This window comes from Colias croceus, chromosome 16 (genome assembly GCF_905220415.1).
Source record: "Colias croceus chromosome 16, ilColCroc2.1".
NCBI lineage: Eukaryota > Metazoa > Arthropoda > Insecta > Lepidoptera > Pieridae > Colias > Colias croceus.
Genome location: NC_059552.1, coordinates 6165497 through 6181564, shown reverse-complemented (window position 1 = coordinate 6181564; position 16068 = coordinate 6165497). Strand labels below are relative to the sequence as shown.

Here is a 16068-nt window from a genome sequence, read left to right as displayed (position 1 = left end):
AATGAATATCAAGCAGAGTTTCAAATAAATATTATATTGCTTGATATCTCTTAAAAATTCTTCGCAATGACTACCCAGTCGTACTAAAGTTTTATTGGCTACATAATACATACCCTTACCTCGACTACGGTCTACCCTCGACTATTCAGACGTAGAGCGCTGTATCTAAACTATTGGGATAAAATATAGCTTTAAGCAGATATTGAGCGTATTCTAAACACTAAAGTAAATAAGAATACACTTTTTCTAAATAGTAAAATACTCATCGATATCAATCGAAAATTTTCTATAAATGCGAAATAGTTTGATATTTCAGGTTTGAAAATTATTCTACAATAAAATTTCATATTCTTTTATTCACAAACTAGCTTTCCGCCCGCGGCTTCGCCCGCGTTTTCAAAGAAAAACCCGTTCCCGTAGGATTTCCGGGATAAAACCGATCCTATGTCCTTTCTCGGGTATCAAAATATCTCTATACCAAATTTCATGCAAATAGGTTCAGTAGTTAAGGCGTGATTGAGTAACAGACAGACAGACAGAGTTACTTTCGCATTTATAATATTAGTATGGATTGTGTTTAAATTTATTCGGGTGCTACACAATTGTAACTTTTGCCGAAATTAGTAGAGAAACATATAAAGACGTAAAGAACAACAACAACAAGCAAAAAATTAAAGGAATGTCCAATAATTCAAAAATATACTGAAAAATACGCTAAGAATAAGATAGGATTGATAACACATGATTGTTATAAAGTAGGTATTTGAACTTTTTAATTAAACTATATGACTGTTGCAACTTCTCTTTGTGTTAGATTCGTATTTTTGTTATGTAACAAACAAGTAACAAACCACATAATGCTTCTTGAATCTCTATTAAATGTTGTTCCTTAATCCCCATAAACTAAACTTTCGTGATCGTAAAAATCAAACAATTTGCAAGTAAAATAATGATGGTATATATAAATTATATATCTACTAGGCGTATAAGGAAATTTAATGGTCCCAGCAAGACTTGAAAGGAGGTCTGCGCCCAGGAGATCAAACTACGGCAAGCCAATTAAATTTATGCATTATCCTGGATCCTGAAAGGATATTCGTGATAAACCTATCCCTGTTCGCTTTGTCATTGGACTTTAATCTTGAACACAAAAGTTTCTCGGTGGAGGTTGATTGAAATCATTATCTTATTTGATTACGAAAATATTCGTGTCTATTGCCTGATATTGAATTGAACGTTTTTGTTTTCAATTTATAACAAGCAATAGGTTAAATAGTACTTAGAATTATAATATACTAAGGGCCGATTTTTCAATGCTTGGATAAAACTTATCCGTCCAATAAAGTATTACACGATAATATTAAAATGTCACGTAAACTTTCAAATACGGACAATTAGAATACGTTTTTAAAATGGTAGTTTTATACATTATTCGACGAATAAGTTTTATCCAAGCATTGAAAAATCGGCCCTAAGTAAAGTAATCAAACAAAGTTATCTAATCTACATATATATAAAAATGAAACCCGTTTCGCGTTGTCACGGCATCACGTGTGAACGGCTGAACCTATTTCGATAATCCTTTTTTATTATATTCCTTGAAGTACGAGGATGGTTCTTTTGTAGAGAAAACGTTAATATGTACCACGGGCGAAGCGGGTGCGGACCGCTAGTATCTTATAAAGTTATAGTCTTTGTAGTGAAAAACTTTGCTACCAAGTTTCTATAATATCTCAGAAATATTGTGTGATATTATGATTAAACTGTTTAAAATATGTATCAACTAACTAGGTACATTGTTAAGGCTGTTTATTAAAGAATTTAAACTTTAAACATGTGTAATTTTTGTTCCAAAGCAGGCATTGCATTGCAGCAATTGTAAGGTACCTATAGGAAGATTTTTATGAACATAATATGTTTAGGTATGTGTGTTGTGTATCCATTTCATATTTGAAGAAATCAAGGAAATAATATTAATAGTTATTATGAGTTATATCAATATCGTGCTTCACTGTTTCATTTAAGAATAATATAATCCAATAGTTATGTAATGCTACTAAGATATTTTGACTGGTTTTACGTAACAGACGTAGACTTTCTCCAAGTTAGGACAACTCGAGTGGATTTAAATAAAGTAATTCTCTAAAAAAGAAAGATTAAGTTTCCAGTGATATTAATGGTTATCGTGATAAGATCACAAACAGCAATTATCAGCCAACGTCATCAAAAAACATCAAAGGGAATCTGATAGTACTTTGAAATAGTGATACCAATTATACCGCAATCATGAAACCATCATAAAAACTACTGCAAAGGTTGGATCGATGAAGTGCTGGAATGTGCTTGACAATAGTCGGCTCCTAGAGCCTGAGCTTATGACTCCAATATATATTTATATCGATGACGTTGTCAATAATTACAATAGCAATCGATAGAATAGGATATAATAATGTCGGGTGGCGCGGTGACGGCGGCGGCAACGGCGCGGTGGAGTGCCGCAGCCAGCGCGGCGTCCTTGCCGCTGGTAATACGCGCGAGTCACGCGACAGAGGTCGATAGCGGCCACAGGCCAGTCTCCTTCAATTATTCAGCACGCGACCACCACCGCCACCGCCATCGCGCCAGGACAAAGGCGCGCACTGCGACACCTACCGGCCCACCGCCGGCCCGCCGCACCGTAGCTCCTTACAAAAATAAAGCCAGAAACGACGAAAGCCAAAACGAAGCACACTTAACGCTTATCACTCCAAACCTTATCCGTTCTCGTTTGTGATGAGGTTCGATAGCACGCGCGGTGGTCGCGCGTTACGTAAAGGGCGCGACTCAGCGCGTTGCGCGTGTTTGCGCTCGTTGGGCGCGCTCGCGACAGGCGCTCGGAGTAAGGTCGCGCGCGAAGTGCCGCTACGAAGTTATGCAACGCGCCGCCACCGTCGCTCGGCCGAGAAAATCGAACGCGACGGGCGCAGGCCTGTGCGCGCGCAGCCGCATCGATACCCTCCGCCCATAGACCTACAATTACGAGGACAAGCCTTAGGTAGGCGACCTCGCTCTGCGCGCTTCTGCGAAACTGTAATGGTCACACACAAGTAAACGTCTACTTGAAATGTAGCTCATGGACGATAGGTCGTGTGTGTGTAATACTACCGTCTCTGTTTATCTGCAAAAGCGGTATCTGGCAACAATCGCGTGAGTGAAGCGCCGTCGCCCGCTCGCCGGCGCCGCAGCGGCCGTCTTGTTCGCTCGCAGACGAGCCCGCAAATTGACATTAGCCGTTGCGTGTTACGCATCCGGACGCGGACGCACTGATAGCTTTCATAACCGAACAAACTTAACGATAAACTTGTCCTCTAACCGTAGGTAAATAATTACTGCGCGCCTTAAACATGTATGAAGTACGATTAAATTCAAAATTAATCTGAAAGCTATATTAAACTTTATCAAATTCAACGTCAGTTCTCGTATATTGAAAGATTCAATATTAATGCGTTTGGAGTTAGGACACTTCTTTGTCCAAAACATTACAACTTTTTCAGTTAATAATGATCTAAGCTGTGAAGTGTTCACAGCTTAGATCATTATTACTTAATGATCTCATCAAGCTTCACAGTTAACACTTCACCTACAAGTTTTTTGTTAGGAACTTACTTTAATTTACTGCATTAAGTAATTGATTACATTACAAAGAAATAGTAACTACCTACATAAAAGTTGAATTGAAAATTGAAATACAAGGCAAACAAAGCCAAAGTTGTACTTTTGTTTTTTCAAAGTTTCCTACATAAATAAAATGCAAAAAAATATTCACGGCACAGGCCGTTGTTGGCCGAATGTGGATTATTATAACATCTTCGTCTGGCCCAACTCAGACAGAACGTCTATTTTCTAAGCTAATGTATAAATCGAACCACTGACCTTCCTTTAGGAACGCAAGCGCGTAACCATTACGCCGAGAAGTGAAAGTCATCTAAGTTTATACGTATAACAATAATACTTAATGGATGTAAAAAAAAACACACATGTTCATTGAAATAAATAATTTAATGTAATAACGTCGTTTTTTTACACATCCCTTAACACCTCATGACCTCATACATAAATAGAAGTCCTTACTTATAAAATCAATAAATTATATATATGATATAATATAATTATATAATTATATATTATATAATTATATATTTGCTAAACTCGTAATACAGTATTTGTAACGTTTGTATATTCTCAACCTACCGGATATGAACAATTTTTTTTTTTTATTTATATCCAATAGATTAAGAATATGACGAAGTACATTTTATTACGCTTACTGATTAGAATGTCCTGTCAGGACCCCAGAAAAACAACAGATATAAAGCAACCTGATGTCATTATCTGAGGTAATTGAACTTCAGTGTGTACATTTATAGTCAATCTATAATTATTAAACAATGAGAAACATCAATTAATGCGATTTCGTCGCAAAGGAGTTGCATAAACTTCCTCCGGTGGGATTTGACCACGTCGATGTTACGAGGCTCCTTAAGGACATCACATTCCTTAAGGCGAGTCTGGCCGAGGTACACACCAAGTTGGAGGCTTCAGAGAAGACCATCTCCGATTTACGAGTCGAGTTAGCGTCATATCGCGATGCGCATGCAATATGTAGGTCACCCGTGCCGTCATATGTGAATGCACGTCGCGGAGCTCAAAATGCATGCGTCGGCATTTTAACTGCTGATGTTGATGTGTCGCCGACCGCCGATGACCCGAGTGATGCCCCGCGCCCCGCTCCCGTTACCTCTCCCCCGGAGAAGACATCGCATGTCACGTTGCCAGCTGCTCCTCAATGTGACTACGCCGCCGCAGCCTCAAAAATGACTGCGACCCCAAAATCATCAAAAGGAGTAAACGCACCGGTGCGGAAAAGTTTACCTTCAAAAACGAAGGACGTTGACGAGGATGGCTTCACAAAAGTCCAGAAGAAGAAGAAGTTGAATCGTCAGAACAAGTGCGGCACCGCAACGAAAGATCCAAACTTGCGGATGCGCGCAGAGGTGCCGACGACGCCGCTCTATGTGTCTCGTGTGCACTACTGTACCAAGACTGAAGATGTTGTCGAGTACTTGCATGCGAAGACAGGTTTGAGTCTGCGAGTGGAACGTCTGGAGTCTCGCCATAAAGTGAGCTTCAACTCCTTCGTGGTGAGAGTACCGACCGCCAAGCTGAGCGTCTACATGGACGAAGGGTTTTGGCCGCAGGGAGTTGTGTTTCGCCGCTTCCGCGGACGGATACCCGGCCCCCCGGAATCGCGTCACACGCCGAAGGCATAGCGTGTATTAATTTAGTATTTAAGTAGTTTTAAGTTCATATGGGCCGTAGTTTTTAAGTTATATTAAGACCTTTAACTGTAACTACATTTGTTGCCTGAAATAAAGAAATAAATAAAAATAAAATAAAAAAAATTAAAATATAATATAATTATATGTCCTATAATAAATATAAGTTGCGTCTAAATAAAATATAATTAGGACGCAAAACATTTAATAGAGATTAGAGCTAACCATTATTTAACGCAGAAAACTTTTAATCAAAAAAACAAAAACAATCATTTCACCCAAATTTCACCACACAAAAGCCAGTCTTGATTCAAATGTGCGCTAAAGACACCTACAGAACTGAACAAAGTTCTTTAGAACTACACTAGAGGGCACTGTCTGCGTTGTCTTAAAAGTTTCATTGTAAATCATGGAGTATGGAATATCTCTACTAGAGGCCACTTTTATGTAACCAAAAATTAAATAAATCATTTATAGAAAAAAAACTATCCATTTTTATCTTATATGCTGTATAAAATATTTATATAATATTCATATATTTGTACGGTGCAACCGTTCAAAGCGCATCATCATCATTTTTTGTATGCCACAGCATTTTCATTTTCATATAGCGTTAGTTCACATTAAATTATGTATAATTAGTAAATACTAATACTTAATATAAAATGAATTTTCTCTCATTTATTACTTTATACATAATACATCAAGTTGAAACACTTATAAACACAAAATTAAAATAAATAAAACATAAAATGTATTCATGGTACAATTTGCAGATAATATTTTTTATAATTACATATTCAGTTTTTATATATACTTCAATAGGAAGGATAAAAATCACCTTGATCAATTTCCAGTTTCCACCACCCACAATAATTTATTAAAATTAACTATCACTACATATTATACCAACCAACCAAACCAATAAAAAAAAATAAAAAAAAAATATTATAAAACCAAATCGTCCACCATCACAATAAACTTAAAAAATACTGCACCAATTTTCATTCTGTATCCACCAATGGTTATACTTTAGACCGAAAGCTAGTTCACTATAATGGTGGTATTAATTTCATCACTTGCTCTAATTGTTTCTCCAAAGGTTCTCTATCCCGTCCATTATTAATAACTAAATCCCAACCAACAAAATCATCCAAGTCACACTCTGACACTACATCATCCACTCCGCTTTTGAATTGATAACCTCTTTCTTTCCTTGTTTCTTCGTCTGCTTCTAACCTGATTGTTCTTATAACATCTCCATAGTTCTCTTTGAACCATTTAATATCTGTCTTTCTTCTTATATCACTAACAATCCAAATCGGCTTGTCTTGCGCTGTAAATTTGAATTATTTAAATAGTAGGGTAAATACACAAATTTTATTTTTAATAGAATTCAAGAAAGAAACTTATATATGTATTAACAAGCACTCACACTAAATCAAGCAGAAATCTTTTTTGTAGTAATCACTGAAGCAATATTCTTTTCCATTAGTATGCACAGAATTATGTTATTGGTAATTATCTTCTCTATATGATAAGTATATTTAAAGAAGATAGATGTGTTTATAAATTCATAATTCATTATTATTTTACCTAATTCTTGAACAGGTGAATTTTTGAAATATAAATTCTCAAGTAAAACTTAATAAGAGGCCAAATGGACAATGTATTTATTATATGTAATGTAACAACATAATAAAAAGTCAACAGTGTAACATTTATACCAGCCAACAAGAAATATAGAACAACAGATTTTTATCTCATATACTTGTGTATAGTTGAATAATAATTATGATTTTTCCAGTTATAAAAATGTACGAGATAAGTGAAGGCATAATAATACAACTTTTTATATTCATAATTCACTACACAGTAAAAAAAACTACAAACCAGTTTGACATGCAGCTCTGCAGAAACAACCATAATCTTGTTCCCGCATCTTATCACTCCAATTGATCAGCTCAAGACGGTACTGCTCTTTGTATGTGCTATCGCTTAACATCTCATTTAAATTCAAATTCAACTCCTTTGCCCAGTAGCTTTTTATAGGTAGAGATATCTTTATAACTTCACACTTATCTCCCAACCTGAAAAATGTTATCTAATATGATTTACGAATTATAAAACAATATTATTTTTTGTGTTTACCTACTTTATAATTAATTCATTACACTTTTTATTGAAGTAAGTTGGAAAATAATTGATATAGGTAGTATGTTACTTATAATGTATAAAGTTTAAAATAGTTATTGAAAGAGCAAAAAAATATATTACAAAACTCTTCACGCGTAATTTATAAACTAGGTACCTTTTCTGTAAATTATCCGTAAGAAAATCCTTTCCACATTTTCTTTTGCCACTAAATAATAAAATGACGAGAGGTGGCATTTTAAATAAATTAACTCTCTTAAAAATGTGTCAAATTTGTGTTTTAAATGAAAAATATTCAAGAAAATATAAATTTTGATCACTTTATCAAAATGTAATTTTTAAAAAGTTGAATTTAAATTGTTAAAACACGAATAGGTAACTTAAAACTTTTGATTATTGACAGCCGACGGGCAAAGCCGACGGCATAAAGTAACATAAATATATGGCCGACGGGCAACTGGCAAGTGCCAAGCTAGAGGTGCCAAGTTGGGTGATTTGACAGAATTAACTACATAATTACCAGTTTTTTATAAAAATCTTACACTGGAAATGTGATTTAAATATTAAATATGATCTAAGAATAATAGAATAATTATATACAGTTTAGGTATTCTTATAAGTGATATGTTTTCATTTCATTTATAATGTTACAAATCTATGAATATTCAATTAAGTACGTTGTGTTTTAAACAAAAACAAGTGAGGAGTCGGAAACACAAGCGAACAAAGCAAACGGGAAATTTCGGGAAATTTCTAAGCGCTGACAACATAGGTGGCGTGCTGTCATCCTTTTAATATTAGTTCGCTAGAGTGTTACGAGATGACTCTTATGCAGAAATTTATTTTAATCAAATAAAACCTAGATGTCACTACAAATTATGGTATGAATCACAGACTGTATGAATAAAATACAGCGACTAATAATTATTTCAAATATTAAATACAGTACTACAAGAAACACATAGCATAGCTTACGGACCGGTCTATATTTTTGGTCGCTTAATGTAATGTTTTGTAACATCTTATTCTGAAAATAAGAGAATTACCTATTACGAACTGTTGTTACTTTTATATAGGTATGTTTTGTTAGTTTTATCGTTTAATTTACTCTTTAGTGCAATAAACTTACTTATCAACATATTATTTTAATGTTATACAGGCTAAGTAAGTTCATAAAAATCACTCAATAAGATTTTTCGATTTATTGTAGGATCCTGCCTACCTACATTTTCTAGCCAAAATTAGTGAGACACTTAGCAGAAATACTAATAGATATTCTTCTTATACTTGGTGTAAAACAATAACCCTTGTCACTATAATGGTCACAATCAGATTGTTATTTATCATAAATAGCTGATATAATGTTCTTCACTGTCACTAAAATTATTCCTCTGTTATAATATTTTGAATGAACTACAATCTACATACCTAAGTACTTAGATATCTATTTTCTCTATCCTCTTTATTATTGTGGTTTGTATAATAATTATTATCATATCGCCCACGCCGCTTATTAAATCGTCTATAACCATTCTATAACATAACCATAAATAAAATCGTGTCGACACGAAAAAAATGGCGTTATTTGAATGCCGAACGATAATTTAAATGTAGCAACAACCGCTTTTAGCTTACAACCTTAATTGACTTAAAAATGCTTATCAATATGTAAAGATTATTTGAACATAAAATAAAAGTGGTACATAGGAAATTGAACCGTACTTCAACGAAATGCAACATATATTTGGAGATCGACCACATAAACCTGTTTCTTTTGTCCATAAGAATGAAGTTCCAAGCACGATGCACGCTCACGACTTTCAGAACAACTCCGGACATGACATTCCACGTTTCGTTGTAGATTAGAATGGGATGGATAGCGAGCCGTTCGCCGAAAAAAACGAGACAAGCAACTACGGAGCAGTCCACGTGGACTGCTTCATATCAACACAGGAGCAACGACCAATAGAAAACGGTACCGCTAATGTATTTCTCACCTCCGCACTCACACCCGGATCGGCTTCCATTACAAAGTTAGCGTTTGATTCTCGACTCTCGAGTACGGTCTTAAGGTCTCAAATAACATGTGTTCACCCGAGATAGTCGTTTCGAAAATGACTTATAGAGTCTCGTCAACGTCAAACTCAATCGTATAATGCACAGCGTAGGGTGTATTGTCGTACGCGGAGTGTTCTGCGGCTGTTGAATTTAAAACGATTCCCAAGAACAGGGTCGCAAGTTGGTGAAGGTTGGAGGAGGCCGCGATGCAGTTTGCATCGTCTCGTCACGGCTCCCCGGGCTCCTCACCCCGGATCGCTCTCCCGCCGTTATTGTAGTAAGCCGAGTGTATGCGGTGTGCGTATGTATGTCTGTTCCGAGTCAACTGTTGTGCTGAGGCACGAGGTTTTCATACGAGAAGTGCATGCAGCCGCACTTTATATGCTCGTAATATTTTGCTCTTGCAATATTTTGCTTTTTGTTTGTTCGCTCCCGAGTTTGACCAGCTGAACAAAGAAATTTCCTATTCAAGATATCATGTGAGCTTCTTTATAGGATTTATGACTTTAGAGTAGGAATACCTATAATAAAAGCCTCTTCTTTCGATTCATCAACGAAACTAAGAAATGTTTAAAATAACGGTTAAGTATGGGTGTAAGCCTTAGGTGTAAGCTATTAATACCTAGCGCACACTAAAAGTTTTGCGTTTCTGGCCAACCATAAAGGTTTGAATTTCGAATGTTATATTTTTTTAACATATGAAGTCTCATAAGTTGAGGAAAAAAAAATTTGGCGGGAAGCGCTTGTAAATTTTTTTTTATCTCAAGTTGAAGTTCGTTGTCCGTAGCAAAAACGGAACTAACACGAAACAATTTTAGGGCGATGATTTTTGATGATTTTAAAAGTTCGCTTTCTCCGAAAGCTTGCACTGCTCGCCTTCAAAATACTTTTGGGAGGGAAGCACCTTATTTGAGCACTGTAAGGCATTGATATGCTGAATTTCATCGCGGCCGTGTTTCTCTTCATGATGAAAGTCGTGAAGGTCGACCCTCAACTGCGATCACGGAGGAAAATATGGCTACCATCAGACGACTAATTTAAGAAAATTGCCATATCACTTATTAGGAGATTCGAGGACATCTGGGGATTGGTATGAGACAAATTCAGAAAATTTTACATGAACATTTCAAAGTTAGGAAGCTTGGTTGCCGGTGAATTGCTCCCAAACTCACTCCAGAACAAAAACGACATCGAGTAGATTGGTGTTAAGAAATGCAATAAAAGTACAATTACGGACATTCTAATGCCGTGTATAATATCGTGACAGGACATGAAATATGTATATATGGTTATATTCCAGAAAGAAAACACCAATATTCTTTGTGGGTGTTTGAAAGTGACAGCAAACCAACCAAATTGAGGCAGGCGAGAAGGGTTGGCAAACAAATGATTGCATTATTTTTCTCTTAGACGAATCCTGTCTGCACTATCCCACTTGAGTAACAAAAGACTGTTAATGCCGAGTGGTACACCACTATTTTTTGCCCAATGTCTTAGAAAAAATAAGAGAAAAGCGACCTAGAAGTCGCATCTTGTTGCACCATGACAGTGCTTCGGCGCACACCGCGAACAAAACAAAGTCATTTTTGGCTACTGAAAACATAGAGCACATGACTCATGCCGCACGCAGTCCTAACCTAGAACCTTGCGATTTCTTCCTTTTCCCAAAAATCTATGATTCAATGAGTGGTTCGACATTTACGAGGCCAGAAGAGGCCGTGGTTGCTTTCAAACAGCACGCAGAAAACATACCCTCAGACCAATGGTCCTCATGTTTCCAGAAATGTTTTGAACGGATGAAAAAGTGTTTTAAATGTAACGGAGAATACTTTAAAAAGTAGTAAATATAATATTGGACAAATAAATTGTTTTGTTTATTAGTTACGCAAAACTTTCAGTGTGGCCCACGTATGATAGGTATTAATTATGCCTACAGAAACAACTATAATTAAGTAAATTTATTTTATGGAAATTTTAATGCATAGGTAGGTATATTATGCATTCATATTCTTTTTCGTATAAATTATCTAATACAGTTTTAAAAAGATACAGCATTTGTTGGATGAGGTCATTTTAGTTGTATCGATTATCATAATTAATAAGACTATTCAAAAATCAATATTTATTCATAGCCCCGTACCTATTTGCGGATTACACGAAGCAAAAACAAGTCTCATTTGTTATTTTAGAAGGGGATATAAATGAATTCAATGCACTAATAAAAGCGCAGGATCTGAAACAAATTGTCATTCAAAAAGCTGCTTTATGATTATAGGTATCCCTGATTCAATAAAGGGATCGTTTGTCGACAAAGGGCGGAAATATTAGGAGTTCCCCCTCGTTACGTGACGCGAAACGAAAGGGCAACTTATCGTCGGTTCAGACAGGTAGATTTGTTTATTAAGCCCTCCTTGAATAGTGTTGTTAAAGAACACGTTACATTTAATACGGGAAAGTAGCTTGTTGTCTGCCATCGACGGGTCGCGCGCGGGAGACAAAACGTTCTTCACTATTATACTTTGCATCACTGAAGATGTTGCTTTTATAATTATAAATAAGTAGATATATTAATAAGTAATATAGTTAAAATAGATATTAAATATGTCCCTGTATAAGTTTATGTTTTAGTGAAAATTAAATAAAGCTAGATAAATTTTATTAACTGCACGAGTTTTTCAAGTCCACAAATATAAAAAATTGGTTTATTTACAAGTAGTTACGTTATACTTACGTATTTTCTTATCTATCTAAATACTTGGTTGAACTAAATTGTTAACACGTTGGATAATGAATCATGCAATGGTGTTTAACAGATTTTTTAAGACGTGTTACTATGTATATTTTTTCGTATGTATTTTATTTATATTGGAAGTGTTATTAAATTATAATTTCAGTTAATAGTTTAATAGCATCATGTAACTTATAAAAAAAACATATTTTATCGCTTATTACCTAGTAATGAGAACCCATTAGAAATCTAAATAACAAGACACTATACGAGAACCTTGGATGCGTCTGGCCAAAGACCGAAAAGAATGGAAAAAACATGATGAGGCCTATACCCGACTATACCCGGTGAATTAAGGCTTGAAAGAAAGAAGAAGATACGAGAACCAAATCAAAATCATGGGCACTCAATGCAACTCAATATGCAACCACTATTCCAGTCAAAGTTAAAATAAGTATATTAAAAATAACGAGCGCTAGGATAGGAATAATTCGATGCAAAGTAAAATGCTGCTTAATAATATCCTCCCCAATTTCTGTATCCGATGAACCGTTGGTATAAATGAGAAAAATCAGCGTTACGTCCCTCGAGAGAGGGTGGATCGCTGCGCTTAGTTGCAGGGGTTGCTACATTCAAATACTTTTATGCCTATCAAAACTATAGCAACGATTTAATTCACCCACGAAAACATTAACGATGTTGGGTTTTTTTTTTTGTTTCTTTAAATCAATTTAATTACAGGTCAACTACCTACCTACTAATAGATACCTACAGATTAATTATCCATTTTATTTATAGATCTATCGTTATCATTTTTAATTTTAAGTAGGTAGGTACCTACCTATTATGTAATTCAAATGTGGGTATCGATATTTAATTTGTTTCCTCATAATAAAGATAATAGTGAGGAATGATTAAAATACCTATAGGTAGGTTGTTCCTGTTGGCTGTTACCTACTATTAGGTATTCAACAATATATCTAGGTTACATTACAACGCGACGGTCAAAATGTAGGCAGATACCTAAACCCTAGGTCAACCTAGACCTATCTAGACCTAGATATTTAAAAAAATCTTAAATAGATACCTATTCTTCATACGCACGTAGGATTTTTGTTGTGTAACATGCTTAATATACCTAGGTAACTGACAAATTCACACAAACAATAATAATTGTAGGCAACGTGTTCTCGATGTACGCTATCAATATTGCTCTCATCTGTCATACAAGTGTGGAAGGCGTCCGACACGCCACATGCCCGCTGCCCGCTCGCATTATTCAACACAAACAAAAAGGGAATAAATGCTCGAATAAAATACTTTTAATTTCCCCGGGCGCCGCTAATCGGGCGGCGGCGATGGAGGGCGCCAAATCGCCCTTTTTATTTTACTGTACGAACGCAAATCCGGCGGGAAAACGGGAGGGCAAACGGAGCTCCGTGGTGCGGTCACGCGCTCCGAATTAACGCCCCCGCGCACCGCGCCCCGCGCCCTGGTTCGAGCCCCGCGCCCCGCGCCTCACTTGACCCGCGCGAGGTGTCACCGAGTAGGTACCGCGTTACCTACCCGCAAAAAATAGGGGGTGACCTACCGCACCCCGCTCGCTCTACAGTCCACACTACAAACCGAGAACGCAGATTGCCCCTCTTATTTATTACCTACGATTGTTTCGATAATCTTGGAACTTAACCTACATACTCGCTTAGGTACAGCTCGGAGTAGTCGAGTAAATACCTAATATGTATAATGTATAAACTATAAACTATTAACCTTAGCATAATCTCCGAACGTTTCCGCTCCGGGCCCATTTAACAAACGAAAACCACTAATTGACACGCAAAACAACTCATGTAAACCGCAAATAGTGATATTGTAGCGTCTAAAGTAAAACAATGAGTCACTTTGTGACATCATACGATCATGTTTAGCCGTTAATTACCTCAATATTTCCTTCCTTATAAAATTCCATTCCAACTGCTAACTTTAATTAAATATTATTTCGTTAATCCTGAAGTTTGTTTAATATTTGCTTAATTGTAAGATACAACGTTTCAGCTCAGTCGAGACTAACGAATGCCGTAAGTTTTATTGGCAGAGTAAATCACTCGTTACAGAAAGCTGAGCGTTACGTAGGTACTTTTGCACAAACTCAACACTTTGTTCAGCCATTACTCAGCCGGGAAATGCATCGCGTATGGCCTTAAACGAACACGCCTGCACTTTGTTCTGTAAACATTATTTTCTATGCGGTATTGTTCTTTGAGAAAAGTTCTGAGCATAAAGCCTGATGTATTCTAGCGAGAACTTGATGTTGTTATTCTGCACACGCGAGGTTAAATAAAATCACCTAAGCTTTCTTTTATAACACACAGGATTTCGCTATAATACCGTACTTACCTACTTAACATTTAATCTCATATAAAAACTATTCAGAGACTTGTAAAGATGAATTAATAAAATTCGCAATGAACATTAGCGGGGCAACTTTAAGAGTGGGATGTGAGACAATTACGAACTACTTAAATTGTCTGAAGGGAAGGCAAGATGCTGTTACGACTTACCTACGGCTACATTAATTTTATAATTGTACGTAAGTCTTCGCTAAAACTACATTATCCCATATAATTTATTCATAATAACTTGTTTATATAGAGTTTTCCTCTAAAGTGACATTTGTTATTACATATTTTACCATAGTAATTAAAGAAACTGTAGGTATTATTTAAGTGTAATTTTAAAGAAATGTAGTTAATTTTAATCGAAAAATGTATGTTTATAGAGTTTTTAGTTTGATTAGCTAAGTAATTAAAGGCAACTAACTTACGATTAAATACCTACCTAGAACTTCGTACTACTTAATTTCGTTCAATTTTAATCAAAAAAGTGTATACATACAGAAAAGAAGGAATAAAATTAAACATTAATTAATTTTACAAGGCTACTTACTGTGTCTTGCAATTAATTGGTGGATTAAATTCGCAAAATAAAAACACGATCGAATTTATACAGCAATTATATGCAATTATTTATTGCTTAGTGTATTGAGGTATCAGATGTATTGATTGATAAAAAATGCTCGATAAATATGCATGGTTTACATACAAATTGTATCAAAGAACAAAGGCCATATTTAATAACACGTCATGTTAGGAAATGTTAGGTCGTAGGGAGCGGCTAACACTAAGAGCAGCTGTATCGGGTTTAAATGGGTTCGTGACCAACTACTATATACTTAATGCAGACCCTTATTACGCTTTTAGCTGCTCACGGAACTAGTATTTTCTTGGTCATTCTTAAAATCACTCAATATGGAAGGTTTCTTCATTCTTGTGTATCGTCAAAGCTACGATTCCATGTTACCTACGTCTTGGAAATCGATCTTACTACCGCACTACGAATCGTTTGATGACAAGTTAAAGGCATTCTTTGGTAGGTATTAGGTAAAGATTTATGTAAGTTTCGTCTCAGTAGATATAAGTTCATGTAAAGCATGGTTTTCTTTGAAATACAATTTTGATGTTAAACAAAAGACAAGTTGGAAAAGTTGGCGACATTTTTTTCGTACACTGGAATTAATATCTACTCGTTGTGAATAGGTAGTATATAAAAAATTAAAAAGTTAACGGCTCAGTGCTCACCATTCGGATTTTAAAAAAATGTAGGTATGTAAGTAGATAATGAATTATTTATCAATTTTCAATAATTTATTAAAATTTAATCATTAGATAGGTATAGGTAATACCTACCTATATATCCTATAATCCGTTGTTGACACCATCTATAGGTACCTATTTATTGCAATTATTATTTAAA

General features: G+C 35.5%; 2 protein-coding genes across 2 annotated transcripts in view; both read right to left on the bottom strand.

Moving 5' to 3' along the window:
* Window positions 1–2883, bottom strand: part of LOC123698657 (sodium channel protein para-like) — a 48445-nt gene extending 45562 nt beyond the window's left edge. The window contains 1 exon segment of the mRNA XM_045645397.1: window positions 2653–2883. The gene's annotated coding sequence lies outside the window, so the exon portion shown is untranslated.
* A 3148-nt stretch (window positions 2884–6031) lies between these two features.
* LOC123698485 (probable phosphomevalonate kinase) lies at window positions 6032–7862 on the bottom strand. Its single transcript, XM_045645128.1, has 3 exons — window positions 7627–7862; window positions 7209–7405; window positions 6032–6651 (listed from the first exon to the last, which is right to left on the bottom strand). The coding sequence occupies exons 1-3, from the start codon at window positions 7704–7706 to the stop codon at window positions 6368–6370; spliced, it is 561 nt and encodes a 186-aa protein (XP_045501084.1). The 5' UTR covers window positions 7707–7862; the 3' UTR covers window positions 6032–6367.
* Window positions 7863–16068: the final 8206 nt, after the last annotated feature.